At 40.5% G+C, this 27,760-nt stretch overlaps 1 protein-coding gene across 2 annotated transcripts in view; it reads right to left on the reverse strand.

Annotated features, from left to right (window-relative positions):
- ENTPD7 (ectonucleoside triphosphate diphosphohydrolase 7) overlaps positions 1-27,760 on the reverse strand; it is a 1,330,884-nt gene that overhangs the window by 1,275,933 nt on the left and 27,191 nt on the right. For both annotated transcript variants that reach the window (XM_044056723.1, XM_044056722.1), the window contains exon 2: positions 3,356-3,469. In XM_044056723.1, the coding sequence (XP_043912658.1) occupies positions 3,356-3,363 (8 nt within the window). In that variant the 5' untranslated portion in view covers positions 3,364-3,469. The remainder of the gene's footprint in view (positions 1-3,355; positions 3,470-27,760) is intronic.

The raw sequence follows: 27,760 nt of genomic DNA on the forward strand, positions 1-27,760 counted from the left end.
GAGAAGGAGAGACCTGGATTTAAAGGTATCTGCTGCTGCCACCAAATGATTTCCCTTCTGACAACCCCCAACACAGGGATTTGAAAGAACAAAGGATGTTGATATCAAGACCAAAGAAATACCAGATAATCTTGTATCTTTCTCACGAGGAGATTTGCCAGGAGTATCATGAGAATCATTCCCCATATCAACTTACTCTCTCATCGCACTTTTTGATCACCTCTGCAGAAGAGGAGCCAAAAACTAAATTTCTAGCCATAGGAGAATTTAAAATCTCATTCTAAAATCATCTGTGAGGTTCCCAGACAACAGCCAAGCAAACCTCCTCATCACAGTACCAGCAGCCAAAGTCACTGAAGAAATAGCAACTGGATCATACACCGACTGAAAACAAAGAGTGTGACTTGTACAACAGAAGGATCTAAATTATTTAAAGCAGATTTTTTTTCTCACAAGAAGAAATTGCAGGCAAAACATTCCTCATACTTTCACAATTAGAACAAACCTCAACATATAACATTTCAAAATTCTAATAAAGTTGCAGAAGTGTACACTTCTTTCCATCCTTATCAATTATCTTTCCATCCTTATCAGAAGGAGTAGGATTAACTAAATGTTTAGCAACAGTGGGATTATCTAAAGCTACAGCTGCTGGCTCAGGTCTGGGAAGACTGCACAAAAAACTTTAAAAAACTGAGGAACTTTATACATCCTATCTGCCTTTTTAGAGACAGCTGGCTGACTAATCAGTAAAATTGCAGGCAGGAAAATTCACACATTCTTCAAATCTGACAGAACTGAAGGAATAGATGAAGGTTCTGCAAATCCTTTCTTTAACAGCTCATAGTATTTTCTGAGGGACTAAGAAACTTTATCGGTCTTCCACTGAAAACACTGGTACATTCTGGAAATAGTCTCAGAGAAAGAGACCCCCCCCCCATGGAGAATCAGAAACTGAGCTCTCCTCACAGTCTGACTCAGAAATCTGAGAAGAAAACCCCGAATCTGTCCATTCATCTTCTTGTCCAGATTCAGAATCTTTAATCTCTTCAAAATAAAAAGGTATCTCTCTTTCATTTGCCATAACCTGTTTTATAAGAAGGATCAGTACCCAGATCCAGTAAATGTCCAAGAAAATTTGAGGATTAGATACATGTTTAGTTTTCTGTTTCTTTTAGACAGGAAAATTGGGCCAATAGTGGTATTAATGGCAACAGCAGTTTCCCCAAGGGAAGGGCACCACATTACAACAAAGGAAGCCTTCCTGTGCCCTCTCCAAGACCAACAAGAGTGGCTCTCCCTTGCCCACTGAGGGGGACCCCCATCAGCCACAGAGGAATTGACCAACTCCCAGTCTATGGTGGCTGTAGGTGCTTCACCAGAGGGATCTGGGGTAAAAGATGAGTGGTCTGTAGAATTACGGACTTGCAGCTTAGGCAAACTGCTAGTCTACTGTGATGGTGAAGGTTGTTTGCTTGTCTGGAAAAAGGACCGACGGTGGGACTGACACTATGTTCCATGGTCAAGCTGAAAATGATGCCTCTTTCCCAAGGAAAACAAGCAGTAAAATTTTCAAACAAACAAGCACTTGAAAACACCTTGGCAGCCCTAATAAGTGAAATAAATACAGTTTCTCCATGCATAAAAACAATGCTTTTAAATACTTAAACAATTTTCAAACTAAAAGGAAAAAAAAAAAGAGTGCTCCCATTTGAAAGCACAATACAGTCTCATTACAGTCCATTAAACAAAAACTAGCTTTAAAAGGACTTTCCTGAACAGAAGAGTTATCAAACAAACATTTTTTTTTCAAAAGGAAGTCAGCCGCCCTAGAAACTTATATGCCCAACAAAGAAACAAGCCAACCATTGATACATGAAAGCCACAAAGAAGTGGACTCTCTGGCAGCAGGACAGCTCTGAAAGGCTTTGTGCCCAAACCTGTCTTTTTAGTCAGCTCAGCTGGAGCTAACTAATGGTTTTGGCACATGGAAGGTGCCCTGAAGCTTTGGAAGCTGATCAGCTGTTAAATCCTTGCAGGATTTAACTCATATAACGTGGGCTACTGCAGAGCCTTCTCGCCTTCCAGCACCAAAGGCAAGTATGGTGCCTGTTGAGTCACTGGCACTTGCTCATTTGTGCTATAAAGGGTGACATCCACTGACAAGAAAGGTATGCTTTTCCTTCTAGCCAGTTTACAATGCTAAAAAATCACAGTTAATAGAAACAGCCACAGAGATGACAGCTCTTCTTCCTTAGGCTGAGCTCCCATTCAATCAGTTCAAGTTTACTGATCTGTGCCCCCTTCCTTTGGGTATCTAACTTCTTTGCAAATCTAAGAATGTGAGGAAATGCAGGTAAGCCACACACAATGCTCTCAATGACGCCACAGCCCTCATGATCTAAACTTCCTTGGTACAATTTTCCTGCTGTGACCTCGTGCATTCAATATTTGGATTTAGTGAATCTAATATGCATTTTCTGTGCAGCGAGTCTGTAATTTTCACTAATTTTGTGGTAAGAATAGCTGGTCTTCGTTTCCTTATTCTTCAATAATTATTGATTCACTTACCAATGGCTTCCACAAATTGATGCTCCCAATGTTTTCCTCATATTTATTTCTTGTTATCCAAATGTGGTACCTCACACCTTCCACCAAACAGGCTGTGGAACTTGATTTTTTTTTTTCATGGGCGTTGAATAAAACTACGCACCATATATCTGGAATCTACAGTAAATGCCTGCAGATAATATTACCCTCAAAAAAAAAAAAAAGACTGCATCAAATTTCCTCTTAAACAACAACAAGTGGCCCCCCACAATGGCCTACTCTCATAAAGGTGGGTCAGTACATTTGGAACAGTAGCAAAATTCCATTCTCTCACACATTTGTGTATGTCCATTTAGAAGACCAAGTTATGAAACTGTCTTTTCTTATAAAATGCAAGAGAATATGTGCAAAGCACCTAGAGAACCAGAACATCAGTCTTTATCTTAAAATTTATAAACACTAGTACATCTAAAATGACAGCGCATAAAAGGCAAAGGTATACAAACATGCCTGTTACACATATTTCCACATGCCACAAGAGTTAGTCAAAAAGAGTTTGTTTTCTTCTCAGATAAATTTATGCCACGTGTGTATAGATACACATGTACAAGTATGACGCACCAGCATTGTATCCTGTTTACATCACTGTCAACAATATATAGTGGCTCAAAGATACATCAGCATATCAGTTTCAATTATTTTTTCATATATAATAAACACTACTCCAACTGTAGCTTTGTTTATGTAGAAAAACACAGCTTAGGTAGTAGCTTCACTTATACATGAGAAGGTGGGGTGGACTTACCTCGCCATGTGTCACCGTCTTCCTGTACCTCTGTACTAAGACCGAGGTAACATATGTCAGCTTGCCGTCATTCTGATTCAGGCTCTCATTTCCCATGCAGCAAGAGTCAACCTGCTGATAAGACATAATTACACGTAAGTGACCTTCAGTCTACCTGCTGTTTCGTCTACCATGCTGCTATCAGGTGATATGAATATTAACACAGGAAAGTGACAAATAAACAATAAAAAAGCCTCTAACTAGTCAAGACATTGCACTGGTTTTTGACACAGTACTGCTGCCTACTACTAAAATACCCAAAACAAGGCTCTACATTTGAGGACATTCAATTACTTACATTTTGTTTTCTAACAATCTGTACACAAAAAATCTTTCAACTATCACATTAACTGTTAAAACAATTAGACTGGATTAACAGTTTGTAGTTTTCCTACACAAAGAGCAAAATTAGAGTTGCACAGCAGATTGAGTCTAAGTGCGCCTTCCAATGTCAGATTCTTCCCCACAAGTTCTTAACTGTGGATTCACTCCCATCCCTTCTTTAAAGCACAGGGTTAGCTTTGTCCATATTCTCTGTACATAGTGTTTGTGCTTGTCAGCTACCCTACTTACAATTAAATAACACTGCATACAACAGAGCACATCTTATCACCAGGATTCCTCTAGTCTGGCAAGTGAAAATAAGAAGGCCGGGGTGGGGGTGGGAGTCTTAAAGTCAGTACTTAATATTTTCTGCAAGAACAGGTTTTTGTTTACATTCAGTTACATGTTGCACATATGACACAATGCAACAAACTTCAAAGTTGAAAAATAACTGCTTCTTTGAAAGAAGCATTACAACCACAGAAAAGCTACCAGTACATTAGAAAAGCAGAAGTTGAGAAAACAAAACTATTGCAAGAACTTAATGGGAGAATACACATTCTTCAAAACAAAAGATCACCACCATGTTTTCACCTTTAAGATATTTAATTGAACTGACTAATGCCTATGGCACATTTTGTTACTCCTTGCTGGACTGTCTAAAAAGACACCCCATTATGCCTAGAGAACCATAGGATGCTCTGATTCTGAAGCTCCTTTGTGCATATATATATTTATAAACAGAGAAAAACACAATAAAAGGGTTCTGCGATTAAGCAGCTGTATTAAGTCAACAAAAATGCATATTCTGCATTTAAAAAATAAGGGAAAAAGTACTTTTTAGGAATGCTCTAGTCTACAGGGATAAGCACAGACAGTGCAGCCATGTCAATAGAGTATACTTATTCCCACTTATCTTGTAGCAGTCACAGCACTATCCAAACACACACAGTAATGCTAGTGTGTGTGTGTGTTTCTCCATCCAGAAAACTCAAAACAGAAGCAAGGAAAATGTACCTTTTCCTTGCAGAGTCACAAACTGCAGTTTCAGTCTATTAACAAAAAATAGTTGCAGCAATGTTTCATAGACAGGCAACTGATGCCACAGAGGTGAACCAATCGGGTTCTTAGTATCTGTCCATCTTTCTGCAACTACCCTCTTTCTTTCACTACCCCTCAAGTTCCTGCACTTGCAAGGGCAAAATTAGGATGCCTCCTACTTTTACTGGATCTCAATTGGTGTAAGAGCATCAAACGAGTGTTAACATTGTTATTTTTGTAAGTGGCATGGCAAATCTTCAAGGATCAGCCGCAGTTTTGCAGTGGTTAGCATTGTCGCCTCACAGCAAGAGGTTCTTCAGTTCGATTCTTGTCTGGAGCATCTTCTGTGCAGTGTCTGCATGTCCTCCCTGCAGTCGAAGGAGCCTTAAAAACATGCAGGTAGAGGGGGGTGTGTGTGTCTCCTGTGAAGGTTGGGCACCAGGCTGGCAACTCAACACAGTACAACTCCAGTGCCAAACAATCAATCTGCAAACTGGTGATCCTCTGTGGTGACCCTTAACCGGGAAAAGCCGAAAGACATTGCTTGCATGCCAAATCTTCAATCTGGTAAGCACTGTTTTTGATGTCACAGGATGCTAATAACAGTCAAAAAGGCATGCAAACGTAAAATTTGATATTTTGTAAAAATAAGTATTTAATAGACACTGTAATTTTAGGCTTTGTGTTCTTCAGAAAAGGAGCAGTAATGTTGTTCTCATTATTATAACATTGTTTTATGTTCTTAGAAAACTTATCGGTCTGATTTTGTAGCTTTATGAACTTTAATTTTTTTAGCTTTGCTTCCGATTCTTTTGATCGGATGATGAGCTATGTATTTATATACCCAGCACTCTACTGTATCTGATTTTTAGTGTTTTTCCTGCCAAATTTCTAAGTATATAAAAGCAACATGGTGTCCTTGATTTTGGGATTCAGATTTTTGAGATCAGTGGTTGGGCACTGCATTTAGATACTTTGTCTATTAGCTATCGTCTAAGTATCTAAACGCAGTGGTTGGGCACTGCATTTAGATACTTTGTCTATTAGCTATCGTCTCTCACTTTGCCTCATGTATGTGTTGATTCAGACTTCATATCCTTCAGAAAATGCACCAACAAGATTTGATGTTTAAAGAGTTTATTAATCTAGCAAAAGTTGTTTGTAAAAAAGAATTGCAAACCATTTGTCATAGAACTCAACATTACTCAAAAAATAGCATGGCAAAAACTGGGAAATCTATTGAACAAATACTGATAACTTCTCATGATTAAATAACCTTTTATCATGGATCATCATCATCATCATCATCATCTTCTTTCAGCTGTTCCCATTACAGCTCGCCACAGCAGATCACCTGTTTCCATTTCTTCCTGTCCTCTGCATCTTGCTCTGTAACACCAACCACCTGCATGTCCTCTCTCACCACATTCATAAACCTTATCTTAGGCCTTCCTCTTTTCCTGTTACCTGGTAGCGTCATCCTTAGCATCTTTTTCCCAATATACTCAGCATCCCTCCTCAGCACATGTCCAAACCAAAGTAATCGTGCCTCTGGCTTGGTCTACAAACCTTCCAACCTGGGCTGACCCTCTAATATACTTATTCCTAATCCTGTCCACCCTTGTCACACCCAGTGCAAATCTTAACATCTTTAATTCTGCCACATCCAGCTCAAACTCCTGCCTTTTTGTCAATGCCACTGTCTCCGACCCATATAACATAGCTGGTCTCACTACCCTCTTGTAGACCTTCCCTTTCACTCTTACAGGTACTCGTCTGTCACAAATCACTCCTGACACTTCTCCACCCACTCCATCCTGCCTGTACTCTCTTCTTCACCTCTCTTCCACACTCACCGTTACTCTGAACTATTGACCCCAAGTATTTAAACTCATCCACCTTCGCCACCTCTACTCCTTGCATCCTCACCATTCCTCTATCCTCCCTCTCATTCAAACACATATATTCTGCCTTAGTCCTGCTGACCTTCATTCCTCTTCTCTCTAGAGCATATCTCCATTTCTCCAGGGTCTCCTCCACCTGTTCCCTACTCTCACTACAGATCACAATGTCATCTGCAAACATCATAGTCCACAGGGACTCCTGTCTGATCTCGTCTGTCAACCTGTCCATCACCATTGCAAATAAGAAAGGGCTCAGAGCTGATCCTTTATGTAACCCCAATTCCACCTTAAACCCCTCCATCACTCCCACTGCAGACCTCACCGCTGTCACACTACCCTCGTACATATCATGTACCATGCTTACATACTTTTCTGACACTCCTGACTTTCTCATACAATACCACAACTCCTCTCTAGGCATCCTGTCATATGCTTTCTCTAAGTCTACAAAAACACAATGCAACTCCTTCCGACATCCTATATACTTCTCCATCAACACTCTCAGAGCAAAGATCGCATCTGTAGTGCTCTTTCCTGGCATGAAACCATACTGCTGATCACTAATCATCACGTCCCTTCTTAACCTTGCTTCCACTACTCTTTCCCATAACTTCATGCTGTGACTGATCAATTTTATCCCTCTGTAGTTACTACAGCTCTGCACATCACCCTTATTCTTAAAAATCGGAACCAAAACACTTTCTCCATTCCTCAGGCATCCTCTCACTTTCCAAGATTTCATTAAACAATCTGGTTAAAAACTCCACTGCCATTTCACCTAAACACCTCCATGCTTCCACAGGTATGTCATCTGGGCCAACAGCCATTCCATTCTTCATTCTCTTCAGAGCTATCCTTACTTCCTCCTTGTTAATCCATTGTACTTCATGATTCACTATCCCTACATCATCCAACCTTCTCTCCCTCTCATTCTCTTCATTCATCAACCCCCCAAAGTACTCTTTCCATCTCCTCAACACACTCTCCTCGCTTGTGAGTATGTTTCCCTCATTATCCTTTATCACCTTTATCTGCTGCATATCTTTCCTAGCTCGGTCCCTCTGTCTAGCCAATTGGTACAGGTCCTTTGCTCCCTCCTTAGTGTCCATCCTTTCATACAACTCTTCATATGCCTTATCCTTCGTCACCTCTCTCTTTGCCATGGATCTCATCTCCTTATACTCCTGTTTACTTTCTTCATCTCTCTGACAATCCCACTTCTTCTTTGCCAGCCTCTTTCTCTGTATACTCTCCTGTACTTCCTCATTCCACCACCATGTCTCCTTGTCATCCTTCCTCTGTCCAGATGTGATACCAAGCACCTTTCTAACCGTCTCCCTTACTAAGTCTGCTGTAGTTACCCAGCTATTTGGTAACTCTTCACTGCCACCCAGTGCCTGCCTTAACTCATCCCTGAACTCCACCTCACAATTACCCTTTTTCAGTTTCCACCACTTGATCCTTGGTGCTGCCCTCACACTCCTCCTCTTCTTCTTGATAACCAACGTCATCCTACAAACCACTATCCTATGTTGCCTAACGACACTTTCTCCGGTCACCAGTCTCCAATCTCCTTCAAACTGGCCCTCCTACATAAGATATAATCCACCTGTGTGCATCTTCCTCCACTCTTGTATGTCACCTTATGCTCCTCCCTCTTGTTAAAATACGTATTCACCACAGCCATGTCCATCCTTTTCGCAAAATCCACTACCATCTGACCTTCTGCATACCTTTGTTTAACACCATACCTACCCATCACTTCCTCATCCCCTCTGTTCCCTTCACCAACATGCCCATTGAAATCTGCTCCAATCACCACTCTCTCACCCTTGGGTACAGTCATCACCACTTCATCCAATTCACTCCAAAAGTTTTCTTTCTCATCCATAGCACACCCAACTTGTGGAGCATACACACTAACAACATTCATCATTAGACCATCAATTTCCAGCTTCATAAACATCACTCTATCAGACACTCTTTTCACCTCCAAAACACTCTCAGCATACTGTTCCTTCAGAATAACTCCTATGCCATTTCTCCTCCCATCCACACCATGATAAAACAATTTGAACCCACCTCCGATACACCTAGCCTTACTCCCCTTCCATCTGGTCTCTTGCACACACAATATACCAACCTTCCTTCTGTCCATCATATCAGCTAGCTCTCTCCCTATAACAGTCATACTGCCAACATTCAAAGTTCCGACCCTCACTACCACAAGTCCTAGCCTTTCTCCTCTCCTCCTGCCTTCGGCCAGGTCTTCCGCCTCTTCTCCTCCTTCGGCCAACAGTAGCCCAATTTCCTTCAGCACCCTGTAAGCTAACAGTACTGGTGGCAGTCGATGTTAACCCAGGCCTCGACCGATCTGGTATGGATGAGTGTAAATATTGTAGTTTTGTTATTGTTTTATTGCATATATCATATGTATATTTCTGTACGTTTATAATGAAAATAAAAATGTTTTTGAAAAAAAAAAAAAAAAAGAATATCTACTCTAATGCAAAACATGTTTCAGAAACCCTGTAAGTACATACTGTAATATCGGCTCCTAACGTTGGCTCTTTATCCACTACTTTTTTGGCTTTGTCCCAAATTCTTGAGGTCAGAAGTTGGGCTCTATATTTAGTAACTTTGTGTGCCCCTCTCTGCTCTCCCTGACTCTGCATTATATACTTTCTGTGTTCTTACAAAAATTTTTATTTTCTGTCAGACTACTCAGGACTGCAGTCACTAAATACTCACAGGCAGACAGAGTTTTCAGCTTTCTTGTCCTTCAGAAAATGCAAGTTAATGCAAACCCTTATTATGGAGCAACTTCTAAGTGGGGAAGAGCAACATCTATCCCTGATTTTGGCCTTTTGTCAACCATTAATGTTTTGGCTTTGTCTGTCCTTTATTATTTGTCAAAGGTTGAGAGCTACACATCGGTGTATATGTGTTTTCCTCATTCTTGAAATTTATACTTTGTGTATGCATTCTTCCCTAATGTCACTGATTTACCAAAACATTATTTATAAAATCTATGTGGCTTTCGGGTAAATCATTGGGGAATGCCAGAGACGAAAAATAGATTGTCAATAAGTGAAATTCTGTAATTTTGTTTACATCTGAAGTTATAAAAACTGTGCAATGTATTACTCATTTGTAGCAAAAGGTATCAAATAAAAGCTTACACAATACTGGGAAACTTCTCACCATTACAAATTTTCCAACTAGCACTACTTTACATGTGTTTTATTTTTATTAATAAACATAATATTTATGCATATGTTGTTTAAATCCCTCAGGCACTGTCTACAGTAGTACAGTGGAAAAGCATGTCACAAGGATCAGGAATGTCTGCAGAGTCCAATACAGTGGTCAGTTAACAAGAAAAGTATATGGTACATGGTAGTATGAAATGAAACTTTACACATTGCTGTAAAAGTTGTCAGTAATACCTGCTCTCTACTTACTACCAGTTTGCAGATGTGCGTACTTGTTTTGTAGTAAAATATGCATGTGTGCATAAATGTATTTGTGTAAATATCTCAGGTATTTGTCCATGTGGATGCACTGCAGAACAGCAATTCACATCCCCACTCAACACAATGCTTATGAATGGTCCCTCACTCAGACAAATGGTGTACTCAGTACTAGAAAAGGAGTGAGTTATAATTTCCAGGAATATGATAAATATATGACATATATTAATAACTTGAGCTAGAAGGTGTTGATATGGGATTATGTGATACTAAATGAAAGCATAGATAATTCTGGAAAAACTTGTACTAATAGCTGGTTTCTAACTACAAATACTTTGCTAATATTTACATTTACTTGTCCATTAGATATGCAGATATGTATACAAATCATAGTTAATGCAAATATCTCAAAAATGGAGTCACATCTACAAACTCCTTTGCAGCAAACGAAAGATTAAATCTACATGAACAAAAGTCACACTTAATAATCTTTCAAATGCAGGTACCAGTGGCCCAACTATGTCTCTAGCTGTCCTCTTGAGATTTTATTATGAAACCTGCAAGTAATAAGTGTGTTTAGCAACAGAGCCACCTAAGACCACATTACAACTGCAGAGCTTTCAATGCGGCATACATCTGAACTTGACCTCACCTCTTTATCTGCCTGAAAGCTTGACATTGTAGCAAAGGCGTGTTACAACTGAAAAACATATATATTTAATGAAATACATGAGCATTTTTTTTTTTACTTCTGATCCAATGACAACCCAGTAAAGAAGTATTCTGGGTCACTACATTACGCTCCATGATTTGGAACTTAATCCCCAATACATTTTAACCACTGCCAATCCCTCACAGTTCAAAATTTATTTATTTATTTACTTATTTATTTAACATTTGTTAACTGGGAAAGTCCGACTTGGAACAAAGTCAATTTTCAGCGGAGGCCCGCAGAAGCTTCAGATGCATGTCTTTGTAAAATATTTTTAAAAAGTCCCATCTATTTAATTCTTGACTCTGCTCTTGTATAAGTCCTGGCTGAATATTATACCCTCTTGTCTATCTCCTGATTTACACATTGTTGTATTTGTTTTCTTATGCTTACCTTATCTATTTTTCCTTTGCAGATGTTCACAGTCTATTTGTTATATGTCTAACGTTTTTCCTCCTATAAAAACTCACCACAAGTATCACCTTTCTTTCACTCTCTTTAGATATTCTGTCCAGCCTTTTTACAATTACTCTGATTTGCATATTACATATACAGTGCTTACATACATATGGTGTTTTGCATATTACAAACATTTGCCATGGTCACATTTATCTGAATTCTTGTTTAGAATATTACTCAGGAAATAATTTATTTCTTAAAATTTTTATGAATAAGTTATGATCCATAACAATTTAAGTATAACATTATATATGCATTATGTATAATTAGTTTTTTTTTATACTGCTACTGTACAAGTTTATAAACTATGTATTTTTTATTTGTATCTTTTGGGGCCTTTCCCCCAGGCCTCCGCTGAAAATGGGCCTGTGCCCAGTCATATTATCCCAGTAAACAAAAGTCAAATAAATAAAATAAATGAAATGACTGTGCTCTGTATGCTAAACATAAGTTCAAAACAAAGCTCATAATGGAAAACAGGTATAATGCAAAATGTCATGCTGCAGCAGTGAACACCTCTAAACATAATGATGTAGTACTTATCTGTAAATTACAAAATCCAAGTCTCTAAGATTTTGCTACAAAACTTTCAAGGAGTAATAACAGGGTGATTAGCTATAAAAATATATGACTCCTATTCTACCTGTGGCAGCTTCAGTATAGCTCTAGTCTAAATTTTACCCCACATCATTAGTTGCTTAAACATTTGGCATGCATACTATGGAATCCTACAAATGAAAAAAAAAATGTAACTTCTCTAGTAAAAAAACAAAACAAAAAAACAAAAAAAAAAGATGATTTTCACTTCTGGTGTAATGTCAACATAATGTAGCAGTATTCCAGACCATTAATATACCCACTGTACTCAGCAGAAGGTCAGTAAAGCACCCACAATAAAATCACAGTACAATGCAAACACAACAGACAGACAGTGACAGTAAAGGCCTACAAAATAAAGCTAATGCAGCCCATCTTTGAAAAGCTGCATCTCCACCTCCCTCTGAGATTTCATTTAAGAAGGTTCCTGGTAATAACAGTGCGTTCAACTACAAAAAACAAAAAAACTAAGACTGCAATTTTAACCTGAAAGTCTCCATCCAGTACAGCACACCTCGGAATTTGATAACATAACTTCAGGAAAGCATGGCAATGTAGTCACAGAATATTCCAAATGAAAAAATATTTTTCAGGTGAAATTTTATGTATTTTATTTGTTGACTAGGATAATCCTACCTGGGTAAGAGCCTTTTTTTCAGGGGAGACTCAAGGTTATCTTTATACTACTGTGTGAAATTAAGCCAGGGCATCAGGGGCTTTCCCCTATTCGTCATTATTGCGAGTGGGACCCACTTTGAAGGAGCACTTTGTTTCCATTCCAGGTACAGAGATGGCTTAGAGAAACAAGGATGCAGATGGAGAGAGGAGATGATGAAATAGTGAAGGAAATGAAGGAGAAAGCAAATGAGGAAGCATGCAAGATTCTGAGGAAATGTTTCAAAGAAACTTGTTTGATGGAGATGAGTCAGCAAATGATGGATGTATAATTACAACCCTCCAGTTGGGTGGGTTGCAGGATAATTTACTTAAAGAAATGGTGGTGCAGAGTGAGCCAGAAAATGAAGGAGAGGTTTCCTGGGGAATATTATGGAGAAAATACAAAAGGAGGATGTAGAGACAATACTGAAGAATAGTGGTGAGATGGAAAAGAAAACATTTGCAGAGAAGGTAAAATAAAGGAAAAGTGGAGTAGTGGAAAAGATGGCAGAAGAAAATGAAAAAAAAGCAGAAGTACATGGTAAGGATTCAAAGTAAAGAAGACAAAGAAATGGACAGGTACTGTATGAAGTGTGGGACAATTTAATAGCTCCTTTAGGTGTAAAAGCACATGAGCCATTTATTCTGACTAACAAAGAGACATTATATTTCAGACTGTTTTTTCAATGGAAAATTTTCTTGGAGAATATGAAAAAAAGTAAAACTGTAACCCATGGAGTCTTTATGTGGTAAAAGTACTTAACAGGTAAACAAAAAAGAAAATGCATGTACAATGTTGAACAGATGTAGAAAGAGAGACGTTGAAAGGCCATCTGAAAAGCTTTATGTGAAGAAGTACTGGACACTGAAAACGTTTATGATAAAATTAGTTTACTGACTAGTTGTAATATTGTGTTAAAAATAGAAATAGAACTTGTTTTGCCTCTATGCTTTATTTAATCATTCTTATACTTACAAAACTGATATACTAAGTAAAATATCCAGTTTTAGACTAGTAAATGTTACCTTCTGTCTCCATACTAGGGAAATCTCCAGTTTTACGACTAGTAAATTTTACTTTCTGTCTCTATGCTATTATACACTTGTATAAAAAAATTAAAGAGAAAAGGGGTGAGACCCAATGTTTACAAGACATAAAGACCCTCAGCCCAGTACGTTTACCAGCTCTTGTCTTTCCATTTGAAACCAGCAGTGCAGATACTTACCCAAAGCAAGTCCTTAAACCAAGCTCATCTCGCAGGCGAACTACACCACAAAAGCATTGCATGTTTCCTATTTTAAAAAGATAAATTTGAATGTTCCTATTTGCTAAAGAAATACCACAGTACCTTACTGTCTATAATAATCAGTAGCAGAACTAGCATATAGCATGTCTGTTATGGATGGCATAGCGGAGTTTTCCTTAGACGTGGCTTTTCCCTTATTTATCTGTATACCCATATAATGTTGTATTTCATGCCTTAAACCCAACTCTATTAAATTGGTTAGCCTCCCATACATGTTGGTTCCTTTTTCTCTCATCTATTCCTGCTATTAACTTCCTTTGCACCCCAAGTAACCACAGCTTTTAATACTTTCTAAGCATTAACTGGAATCATTTAACATAAGTAGCCCCTATCTGCCACAATATAACTTATCTTCTGATCTTATGCTTTACATTAAGCTGATAGCACATTAACATAACCTTTTGTATATTACCACCCCACCACCTCTGACAGATTGTCCCCATACATGTGTACTAGGTGGAGTACCTTACTGACAGTTTTTATTCTTCACTCGCAGCTTTCACAAGCCAGGTGAAACTCGGGCTCACTCCGCTCCACTACTCTACCCCCAATTCTCACCCACCCCCACTACACCTAAACTTAAATCACATAAGTCCGCCTACTACTCCCAACAGACCAATCTCAATCTCTCAATCTAGTCAATTATCTCCCTGCCAAACCTCTCCTATTCTACTTCCCTTTATTCATTTACTGCCTTCCGCAATTCCCTCCCACCACTATTACCCCTCCTGTCACTACACACAGTCTAGCAGTACCTTAATATTTATCGGTACACATCTCATATCTAAAACTAAACCTCCCCCTACTACTAACTCACCCTGTACTTAATCTCTTCCCAGTTCTGTCAGTTCATCTCCCATCAATCATCCTCTCCTGCCTAGAGTCCTCTAACTAGTCATATCTCAATCACATGCTACATCAATTCACTATTTTTAATTACATTCCCCTTAATTCTTCTATTTTACTCCACTGCATTATAACCTCTCTCTCTGTCAGCCTAATTTCCCGCTAGTCACGTCTTATCTTTCCCGTAATGGCTCGCACCAGCATAGATATATTGCTTCCTTCTCAGTTCACCCGGTTTTTCTTTTTACTATTAAATCTCACAACACTCAAGCCCATCTCCTTTCCCTCCAAACCTATATCCAACACATCATTCCTGTCATACCCTTCAAAGAACTACCCAGATACATCTCTAAACCCCTTTCAAATAAATCCACTGCTTTTCCCCAAACTGAAAATTGCTAATAAAACACAATATCCCCTACCATCAGAATCACCTTAGCAGATCAAAAAGAAACCAACTACAATCCTTTTACTCTCCCAGATTTTCAAGCATACCACTATGCTGTGATATCCACCCTAATCCAAGGCCTACTTCCACTAACCAATCTTCTTTATCTAGCCCTATAATTCTTGTAAATCCTTAAATATTGTTACACTGAGCTTAGTATTCATAACAAAATAGCTAACTTTCATGCCTGGGTAGCTGAGAATCAACCAGACATCATTGCTGCTACCCAGAATTGGCTCAAACCTAATTTAAAAGACTGAATTCCTACCCCAGGCTTCAACACCATAAGGACAGATAGGGAAAAGGACTGCAAAACCTAACACCTCACCATAGCCCATACTCAACTACTATTCCTCACTTCTCTCACCACTGAAATATTCATCTCTTTCCTAAAAACACATAAATAAATCTAAAAAATTATGTATCATAGTTCTATATATACCCTGGCAATAACATACCTATTCTGGAAGAGATCCTTGCCTGGGTCACTAATACAATTAAAAATCAAACCATTATTCTGGGTGTTGTTAATATTAACTGGCTAAACCTGTGCTCTAAATTCACATCCTCAAACATTAATCTATTTAAATTCACTCAACTTATCACCATTCCAACTAGATTCAATAGATGTAATAATGACAGTTCCATCCTTGACTGGATACTGGTTACTGATCCAAGTAAAATCTCCCAAATGCACTGGTTACTGATCCAAGTAAAATCTCCCAAATGCACTTGGTGATTATCTCCCCACCTTTGTGCTTAGAACAGCTCCCGCCTTTCAAAAGGAACATCATTATAAACAAATGCAGAATCTGGCCAACTTCAAACTTCAGACATTTTTCACTCTACTGAAACATATGAACTGGAGCATCCTACAATCTCAATCTCTCAATCTCAATCTCTCAATCTCAATCTCTCAATCTCAATCTCTCAATCTCAATCTCTCAATCTCAATCTCTCTCTCTCTCTCTCTCTCTCTCTCTCTCTCTCTCTCTCTCTCTCTCTCTCTCTCTCTCTCTCTCTCTACATGATGTGGTGAATTACTTTAATGCAATCTTTCTAGAACAGACTCTCACCCCCCTCAAGTAAGAAGAATCAAAACTAACCATGCCCCATGGATAACTAAACCAACAAAAGAACTAATGCTAAAATAGGGATAATACCTGAAAACAATGTCTAAAAAATAAATATCCTCCAGACCTATTGAAATTCAAACAGCTTTGCAACCAGGTAAAAAGACAAGTAACCGAAGACAAAAGAAAGACAACATTATCTAAAACTTCAAACCAATCATAAGCAGAACCCCCAAAAATTCTGGGCATCTATAAAGTCAATCCTAAACTCAGGCACTGAAAGCAATCCATTTACACATACAGATAAAACTCCACCATATAGTCAATCTTTTCAACTCTCAATTTATTAATACTATATCAAAAATCACTGCCAATTTTCCCCAACCTCACTATGACACAATCTCAAATACTTCTAATTATACTAGATGATCTAGATTATCCCCTCCCACCCACTCTTCTTCCTCCCTCAATTCTTGTGAAATGGCATCCCATCCGACACCCACATTCATGCTTAAACCCATTTAAATTTTTACTATAAAAAACTCAAACCTAGCTCCAATACAGCTAACCTACTCAAAGAATATCTTAAACTAGCTGCCGAAGAAATTGCCTTCACTACTCATCAACAGACCCATCCTTGAATCTTACTCCCCAAAGATTTGTAAAAAGGCATTTATTCTACCCCTCCAAAAAAGTGGCAACTCTACGGATATCTCTAGCTGCTGTCCTATAGCCATTCTCTCTCCCATCTCTAAGCTCCTTGAAAAATGTATACATGTACAACTTCTAAATTCTCTCCTTAATAACCAAATTATCTCTTGCACAATATGATTTTAGACCAGGTCATAGTACGATGACTGCCTTGACATCTTTCATGATCACAATCAACAAAGCCCGAAACTCGGGCAAAATTGTCTTTTCCCTATTTCCAGACTTATCAAAGGCTTTTGATACAGTCTCCCACCCACTACTTCTAAATCAACTCTCAAAAATTGGTCTCCCCCTTAACTGTTCTCAAGTTACCTATCGGACAAACAGGCAGTTAAAATGGAAGAACTCCCTCTCTTCATATCTTCACAACTCTTATCAGTGTTCCCCAAGGCTCCATATTAGGACCTCTCCTATTCAGCATCTTTATTAATACTCTCCACTCTTCATTCAGTCCTATTTAGTATCTTTATTAATAGTCTACAGTCTTCATTCAGTCAGGGCTCTCTAATACAATACGACAACGACTCTACTATCATCTGCTTTACTGATTCCATGTCGGACATTCAACAAATCACTCAATTGGCCTTTACCTCCATAAACCTGGCTAAGTGAAAATCATCTGCCACTTAATCCAAACAAAGCCAAGTTAATTCTATTTACACCATGAAAAAAAACATCACACACATTTGCTGAGTTATACACCAATAAGTTATACAAGCACCTGTACAACTGTATAGACTTTGCCATACCTGACAGAAGCAAAGCAAGGTTTTCAAGGAAAAACAAACCTGCCTGGTGGACAACTGCCATTAATAGGCTATACAACAGGAGAAATAAATTGTTCTCTAAGAATAGGAAGGAATGGTCTCAAAATTGGAAAAACCCCCTCCTCAACTTACACAAGCAAAAAAAGACTCCTAGTGAAGTCCTCCAAAGCTAACTGTGAATCCAAATTAGATTCCTTAACTAAGAACAACCACAAGGTGTTCTTTAGTGACATCTGTAACATCAAATATAAGGCCCAGATTTGCCCTGAACTCGTAGTTAATGGTATATATATATATATAATATTATATATATATATATATATATATATATATATATATATATATATATATATATATATATATATATATATATATATATATATAAAACCTGTGGATATAGTAAACTTCACTTCCCTGTCCCCACCACATACCTAGAACTTGTCCCCCCCCCATCTAGTATCTCCAAGGAGCAGGTCTTAAATGCCCTCTTCAAGGCCAACAAAACATAGCCTCTATGGGACCAGACAACATCCCAGGCTGTGTTCTACATGGGTTAAAAACAAGAATTAGTATTGCCATTAAGCACGCTTTTCAATCACAGCCTAAGCACTGGCTTCATCCCAGAGGAATGGAAAACAGCTACCATCATCCCTTTGCACAAAGAGGGTGCATCCATGGACCCTGAGAACTATTCTCATTAGCCTGACCAGCCTTATCTGCAAGCCCATGGAAAGAATCATCACAGACCTTATTAACAAAGATAAAGGAAATCTCTAAATGCTCAACTCCACCCAGTTTTGGCTTTGTCAAGGGGAGATCATGCCTGTTAAACTTCGGTGGACTTCTTTGAGGCAGTCACCAAAGCCCTAGACAAGGGCAAATCTGTGCATATGGCCTACCTAGACTTAGCCAAGGCCTCTGACAAAATCCCCCACTCAGGCATCATTGATAAACTCACCCAGTTGGGTATCAATCCGTATATTGTTACGTGGGTTGCAAACTGGCTCAGTGATGGAACTCATATGGTCGAAACAGGGGCCTCCACCTCCTCCAGCAGACCAGTAACCAGTGGTGTTCCACAGGAATCGGTTCTGGGACACCCTACTGTTTGGAATCTACTTCTCCAAAGTGCAGGCTAAAACTATAGAAATGTGGCTGACGAGGTTTGCTGATGACTGCAAAATAGGAGTGATCACTGAACTCCCTAGCGATGTCAACATCCTGCAAAAATGCCTTACGCAGACTAATGACTGGTGACAAAGTCACGGTCTTAAACTTAATGCAAAAAAATGCATCATCATCCCCTTCGGCAAGGGTGATGTTCCTGAAAACTACCACTTCAATAGCAGTACCCAAAAAACAGTCATTGGTGAGAGATCTGGGCACAAAAGTTGACAGCAACCTTAACTTTGATCACCATGTCTCCACAGTGGGAAGAAGGGCATTTTATATTGCTCATCTCATCTCATAAGAGCATTGCCTCCAGAAAAAAAGAGGTTATAATCCCCCTGTACTCTTCTCTCATCAAGCCAAAAATACAGTACAATGTTCCCTTTGGTATTTCCTTTCCAAACACCTGCAATTGGTGACACCACAAAGGTTTCTTACAAACAAAATTCAGGGTCTTCAATATCTGTCTGATGCGGACAGACTGAAATTATTGTTACTTTGCTCTGTGTAGTACAGACTGCCCAGTGGCAAGCTGTGACCTGCATATAGAGCAATCTCTGATCCAGCTTTTAGTGAAATGCTACACATTCGCAAGTCAAATAGCACATGGGTCACTCGCTCAAAGGACCTTAACCTGGTATGTGACATCAGCAGAACTTACTTGAGAGACAGATTTGTCTCACAGAGGTTGCCCCACCTTTGGAACAAACTTCCTAGTCAAGTTAAACAAAGTCCCTCATTGGGCCTATTTAAGCTCAGTCTGGATGATTAGATGGGTAACTGGAAATTCACTCCGGGGGGAGGTTCCACCTGTGCCCCTCTTGGACAGGGGCAACAGGTGCGGATTTCAGTGTCTGCTTGAACCACACAACCTTGGGAACATGGGTTGAACTTGGCTAAGCTTATAAGGGCCTTGGGGTAGTTAGCCTACTAACCACTTATGATCCTATAAATAAGGCCCAGTTCACCATACTCTCTCAAAGCAAAACCATAACTGAAGTTGTTACTTGTACTAAACTACTAGGCGTAACAATATATGAACACCTAAAATCTGACCTGCACATACAGCATAATGTTAACAAAACACATCAAAAGCTAGGCATCCTCTATAGGCACAAACACTTTCTTATCCCTTCCACTAAACAAACCCTTGCTACCATTTATTTACTTCCCTCTCTCATCTATGGTGTCCCATTACTTACCAATTTAAAAATACTCAGTAAAAACTAAGCTTGAAACATGTTATTTGCTACAAATGCTAATCATTCTTCCCACCACTGCACATCTTTACACTCCCTTAACTGGCTTGAACTGCCACACTATATCTCCTACCTGCAATTAACAATTTTACATACAATAATTTACAAACCTTTAGCATGTCCTGCACTTAGTTCACTATTTAGTAACTATCTACCCAAAAGGTCTCTCAGATCTGAAATCAACACCTTTTGTAGGTGCACAAGCCTACACTACCTGCAGGCCAGCTTTTATACACTTGTTCTGTAGCCAGAGGGTGTAATGCTCAACCATTAACAATTAGATCAAATCAAAAGCTTGCATCCCTCAAAATTTCTTAACAAGATTATCTCTCTTCTATCCGGAGCTGCACTTGCACCAGGCCCCCACCTGTTAAATCCTAGCTTCCACTGCTTCTTGAATATATTCTTATATCTACATTTACCATAATGTTCTTTTATACCTATTTTAAATTACCACTACCAACAAAATATCGAGACAACCTAACTACTATTATGGCAGACGTGTTATATAATGTTAGCCTAGTCACATGTCTTGTCTCACTTTGTAATTTATGTTTATATTAATTGTAACTAATTGACAAATCCAAATCTAAATTGTTAATTACTTGTCTATGTACATGTTTTTTGTGGAACATTACAAATAGTTAAACCCTGTTCTATGTTCATGTTTTTTGCGGAGCTGTTCTTACTGGGCCTACAATGAAAAATGGGCTCTTACTGGCACAGTGGACAATCCTGGTAAACAAATGCCAATAAATAACAGATAACATTATACATATACCAAGCATGATAAATGTGCAGGATAATTAAAGTGTTGTAAAATACTGGGGATAACCCAAAACATGTATTTTATGGAAAAAAAAGGACATTTGATAAGTAACTACGACAAAAGAAAATGCTCTATTTGTGGAGAAATGAGACATGATGCAAAAATGTGAATTGAACTGTTATAAATGTAGCAAAACTGGACATTTATAGTCAGGCACACTGATGTTCCACTCACGAGGCTAAACAAGGAGAAAGTTACTGTCAAGCTGCCTGTCAGGTGCCAGGATCCGCCACATAATGCACGCACTCAGGTCACTCCACAAGTACAAATATGACTCTGTCATTGTCCATGTTGGTGTGAAGGACCTGATATGTACCTCCCTGGACTTCATGAGAAAAGAGACATGGAGGAGCTGTCGGATCTTGTAGCCCAGGCAGGTATGACCCTAGCCCTGAGTAGCATCCTACCATCACCCAGAATGATACCACAGTACAAGGACAAAATGATTGACTTCAAAAATTGGCTAAGCTTCTGGTGTCATTCTAAGGGGATCCAGTATCTGTCTGCCTGGGATGACATGATCGACAAACCACGATGCTTTGCCAGAGATGGCCTGCATCTGTCGCCCTTGGAATTCTGGATACTGGCTAAGGCTCTTGCCACCCCTACAGTGCCTTTTTTAGGCAAGGTTCACACGACAAATTCACCACCGTAACAGGTACAAGCAAGCAAAATCTGAGGGTAATGCTACTTAATGCCAGAAGTCTAAACCTCAAAATGAACTCACTCGGGGCACTCCTTAAAATGGAGAACATCGACATCTGTGCAGTGACAGAGACCTGGTTCAAGGCTCCAGAGAGCACCCCTGCATTACCAGGCTATAATTCATACCACACCTTTCGATCACCTAACCTGGACCGAAACACTAAAGGCGGAGGTGTGTCCATATTCATTAAGGATATCCACACCTCCAGGCTAGTTGCTCAGCATAATGCATCCAAGATTATCCACGTGCAACTAACTCTGGGCAAGACCACAATCCAAATTGTAGTTTGCTACAGATCCCCCACAAGCCCCAGGATTCCCACTCCTCGTTTCTTGATACATTGGAAAATATTAGGGTACAACCTAACACCCTAATAATGGGCGATTTCAACTACCCCCACCATTAACTGGGAAAACTACTCCTGTACCAACAACTCTTGTGCTCAACATTTTCTGGAATTCTTAAATTCCAACGCCTTGGATCAATTTATCCACACCCGCACAAAGGGCAGCAATATCCTAGACCTGGTCATTATCAATATGTGCAACCGCTGTTCCACACCAGAGGTCAGTTCCTTGTTGGTCAGATCCAACCACAAGCTAATCTCCCTAGACATCCACATCCCACCCCCATCCCCATTACGGAAACCACCGTAAAAAATTTCTCCAAAGCCAACTTCACACTTCTTAAGACAGAAGTGGCAAACATCATGACACCCATGCTGATGGACAATAGAGGTATGACTGCTGAATCCTATACAAATGCACTTTATAAGCACTTACGAGTGCATGGATTGTGCAATCCCTAACAGAACCAAGATGCTATCCTCCAAAAAAATCCCTAACAGAACCAAGATGCTATCCTCCAAAAAAAGGAAGCCAATCTGGTGGTCCCCTGCCATAAACAAACTCTACTCTCTACAACTCAATGATGCCACAATATGAAGACAAGATGATCAATTTCAACAATTTGCTTAAGTATTGGTGTCATTCAAAGGGGATCCAATGCCTGTCAGCCTGGTATGACATGCTCGACAAGCCACGATGCTTCGCTAGGGACGGCTTGCACCTGTCACCCCTGGGCTTTCGGATATTGGCAAAGGCTCTTGCTACCCCCATAGTGCCTTTTTTAGGCAAGGCTCAAAAGACAAACCCACCTCCATAGGTATCACAAGGGATAAGAAACTAAGAGTACTGCTACTCAACACCAGAAGTCTAAACCTCAAGATGCACGCACTAGAAACTCTCCTTAGCATGGAGAACATCGATATCTGTGCAGTAACCGAAACCTGGTTCAAGGTTCCCGAGAGCACCCCAGCACTACCAGGTTATACCTCATACCATGCTTTTCGGCCCCAAAACTTAGACCGAACCACAAAAGGAGGGGGAGTATCAATATTCGTCAAAGATACCCACACCTCCAGGTTGGTGGCACAGCACGAAGCATCAGAGACTATCCATGTGCAACTAACAGTGGGTAAAGCTGCCTTCCAGTTTATAGCCTGCTACAAACCATCCTCCCAAACCCAGGAACCCCACTCGGCCTTCCTGAGAACACTGGAAAATATGAAGGTCTCTTCAAACACCATTATATTGGGCGACTTCAACTACCCAAACATAGACTGGGAGCATTACTCTAGCTCCAACACCCTAGCCCAAACGTTCCTAGAATTTATAAACTCAAATGCTATGGAACAACTTGTTACCACTCCCACAAGAGGGGAAAACATACTGGACCTGCTCATCACCAACATGGGGACTCTATGCTCCAGACCAGAAATGTATCCCTCACTGGTAAGATCAGACCATAAACTAATCTCACTGGATATTCACATCCCAACCCCACCCCCTGCCCAGAAAACCACAGTGAAAAACTTCTCTAAAGCAAATTTCACACTCCTCAAAACCGAGGTGGAATCCTTCAAAGCCCCCGGGCCTGTGGAAAATACGGCCCAGACCGCAGAATCCTTTATAAACGCATTCTATGAACACCTTCAGGAATGCATGGCTCATGCAATCCCAAATAAAACCAAGACCCAATCCTCCAAAGGTAGACGTCCTGTCTGGTGGACCCCAGCCATAAACAAACTATACAATAGAAGGTGGGAGCTACTACATGATAGAGCAAAATCCCAAAAAAGGGAAGGCATCTCTGATCAGTATTAGCAAAAAACTACTGGCACTCATAAAATCGTCTATGGCCAGCTTCGAGAGAAAAATTGCACAGGACACTAAGGATAATCACAAGGCTTTCTTTAGTTATGTTAGGAACCTGGGTGGGAATTCCCCAGATATGCTCAGAATTAGTCCAAAATGACAAAAAATACACCGAACCCACAGACATTGCCAACATCCTAGCTGACAGGTTCAGCGAAAACTTCTCCCCCCTCCCCATCAAAAGGGCAAATATTTATCCCAGCAGAGTGCTGCCCCCCTGACATCTCAGATGCTCAGGTAAGAGCCGCCCTCTCCAAAGCAAAAAAACACAGCATCAATGGGACCAGACGGTGTCCCGGGCTGCGTCCTACATGAACTCCAAGAAGAGCTAAACCCAAACATAAAACTACTGTTCAATCACAGCCTTACTACAGGATATGTACCCAAAGAGTGGCATACAGCAACAGTGGTCCCTTTCCACAAAGGTTGTGCCTCAACGGATCCTGGAAACTATCGCCCCATAAGCCTGACTAGTTTGGTCTGCAAAGCTATGGAAAGGATCATCATGGACCTCATAAATAAAGATATTGGGGACCTACAGACACTGGATCCTACCCAGTTTGGCTTTGTTAAGGGCAGATCCTGCCTCTTAAACCTGGTCGATTTCTTTGAAACAGTCACCAAGGCCATTGACGAGGGGAAGGTGGTCCACACAGCCTACCTGGACCTCGCAAAAGCCTTCGTTACAATACCCCACTAGGGCATTATAGATAAGCTCACCAGCTTAAATATAAACCCCTATGTCACTAGATGGGTTGCAAACTGGCTCAAGGACAGAACCCACATGGTAAGAATTGCTGGAGCCATGTCAGACTCCAAACCAGTTACAAGTGGCGTCCCACAAGGCTCAGTCCTGGGACCTCTCTTGTTTGGTATATATTTCTCGGAGGTACAGGCCAACATGGAAGGACTGTGGCTGACCAAGTTCGCAGATGACTGCAAACTGGGTGCCATAATCGACTCTCCTGCCGACACAAGCATCCTCCAAAAGGGCCTCATAGAAACAGATAACTGGTGCCAGAGCCATGGCCTCAAGCTAAACGCCAAAAAGTGTATAGTCATCCCCTTTGGCACAAACAAAGTGCCCACAAATTACCACATAGGTGGTAATCTATTAAGTACAAAAGAAGTCATTAGGGACCTGTGGACCCAAGTTGATAGCAATCTCTCATTTGACAACCACGTGGCCAAAGTGGTTAGAAAAACATTTTATATAGCCCATCTAATCATGAAGGGATTCACATCTAGATCAGGGGAGGTCATCGTGCCTCTTTACTCATCCCTCATCAGGCCTCACAATTGAGAAGAATGCCCCTTTTGGGATGTACCTTACCAGACACCTGCAGCAACTGGAAAGACCCCAAAAGTACCTCACCAAGAGGATCAAAGGGCTCAAACAGATGCCATATGCTGCCCGGTTAAAGAAACTCCAGCTCTACTCAGTGGCATACCGCCTGCTCAGAGGCGATCTGTGCCTGACGTATAAAGCCATGTCCAACCCGAAATTAATGGACATGCTGCACCTCAGAAAATCCAAATCCCATCGAGCTATGCGCTCGAGAGACTTTAACCTCAGCACTGAAATAAATAGGACATGCTGGAGGGACAGATTCATAACCCAGAGGCTCCCTTCACTCTGGAATAAAATCCCAGTCCAGGTTAGGCAGAGTCCCTCATTGACTCTCTTCAAGAGGAATCTTGATGAGTGGATGGGAGATCGTAGGTTTACCCAGGTATCACTTCTGTGTCACTGTTAGACAGAGGCACAGTATACTAACCTCGAAAAAGGGCACAGCAAAATTAATTTAAAATGGGTGGCGAAAGCCAAACACACTCTGGCTAGGCTTATAAATGCCCTAGGGCAGATAGCCTAGTATGAAACTATGAACCTATGAACAGAAGAAAGAAACTGCTGCAAAAAAAGAGTAAAATCCCACGATTTGAGGAACTCCATGCTCAGCCTCAGTAAGAAGCTGAGATCCTTCATACAATCCTCCAAAGCTAGTTACGAAAACAAAATTGCCACTGATTCTAAAGACAACCACAAAGCATGTCGGTCAAGAATCTCAATGGCAACACTCAGATCTGCTCTGAGTTACAGCACAATGACATTAAATATACAGAACCAACTGATATTGCCAACATCCTGGCAGATAGGTTCAGTGCTAACCTTACCCCTCTCTCACCCCCTAAAGGGCCATACTTTACCCCTCTCTCACCCCCTAAAGGGCCAATCTCTATACTGGAAGAATGCAAAGTTCCTGTAATCACGGCTGCACAGGTAAAAAAAAACAAACTCTCCAAAGCCAAGAACACAGCATCCATGGGACCTGACAAACTCCCAGGCTGTGTTCTACACGAACAGGCACCCCACCCAAGTACCATGTTCAATCATAGCCTCATCTCAGGCTTTGTGCCCACTGAATGGTGCACAGCAATGGTTATCCCACTCCACAAAGGGGGAGCCACCACGGATCCTGGGAACTACTGCCCCATCAACCCGACGAGCCTGGTCTTCAAGGCTATGGAATGTATCATCATGAAACTTACAAACAATAACATTGGTAATCTCCAAACTCTGGACCCTATCCAGTTCGGGTTTGTAAGAGGCAGATCATGTCTCCTAAACCTGATAGACTTCTTTGAAGCGGTCACCAAAGCCGTAGATGAGGGGAAGGTCATTCACACAGCCTATCTAGATCTTGCCAAGGGTTTCAATACCATCCCCCACTCTGGAATTATAGATAAACTCACTAAACTAGGTATAAATCCCTATGTCACAAGATGGGTTGCCAACTGGCTCACTGACAGAACCCACACTGTGAAAGTAGCAGACTCTAAATCCAACTTCAGACCAGTGACAAATGGAGTACCACAGGGTTCAGACCTGGGCCTTCTCCTGTTTGGTATCTACTTCTCTGAAGTACAGGCTAACACCGAAGGTCTTTGGCTAACAAAGTTCGCAGATGACTGCAAACTAGGAGCCATAATCAAAACTCCTAACGATGTAAACATCCTACAAAAGGGCCTCACTGAGACAGATGCCTGGTGTCAATGTCATGGCCTCAAGCTCAATGCCAAAAAGTGCATTGTCATCCCTTTTGGTAAAAACTCTGTACCCATGAACTACCATATAGGTGACAGTCTACTTAACACCGAAAGTGTGATGAGACCTTGGGACACAGGTGGACAGTAGTCTCTCCTTTGATGATCACATCGCCACAAGTAGTCAGGAAATCCTTCTACATGGCACACCTCATCACAAAAGGTTTCGCATCCAGGAAAAAAAAAAAAAGGAGGTCATTGTTCCCCTCTACACATCACTCATTAGACCCATTATAGAGTACAACGCCCCTTTTGGTATGTACCTCACAAGACATCTACAACTGGAAAGGCCGCAGAAATACTTCACAAAGAGGATTACCGGCCTCAAACAGATGCCCTGCGCAGACCGTCTCAAAAAACTCCAGCTTTACTCTGTCGCATATTGCCCACTCAGAGGCGATCACTGCCTAACATACAAAGCTATGTCAAATCCAGAGCTGTTGGACATGCTCCACTTAAAGAAATCCCAATCCCTCAGAGCTACACACTCTAGGGACATAAACCTTGTCATCACAATAAACAGAACATACTGGAGGAATAGATTCCTGTCCCAGAGACTTCCCATACTCTGGAACAAACTACCTATATCAAACAAAGCTCCTCATTAGCACTCTTCAAGAAAAATCTTGATGATTGGATGGGAGATGGGAAATTCACCCCGGGGATCACTTCTGTGGCTTTGCTTGATACAGGCACAGGAAAATAATTTTCTTGGGTGGCAAAAGCCAGGGTACCATTTGGCTAGGCTTATATAGGCCCTAG

The sequence above is a fragment of the Protopterus annectens genome, chromosome 14.part0, assembly GCF_019279795.1.
Source record: "Protopterus annectens isolate FY-2018-M chromosome 14.part0, PAN1.0, whole genome shotgun sequence".
NCBI lineage: Eukaryota > Metazoa > Chordata > Ceratodontiformes > Protopteridae > Protopterus > Protopterus annectens.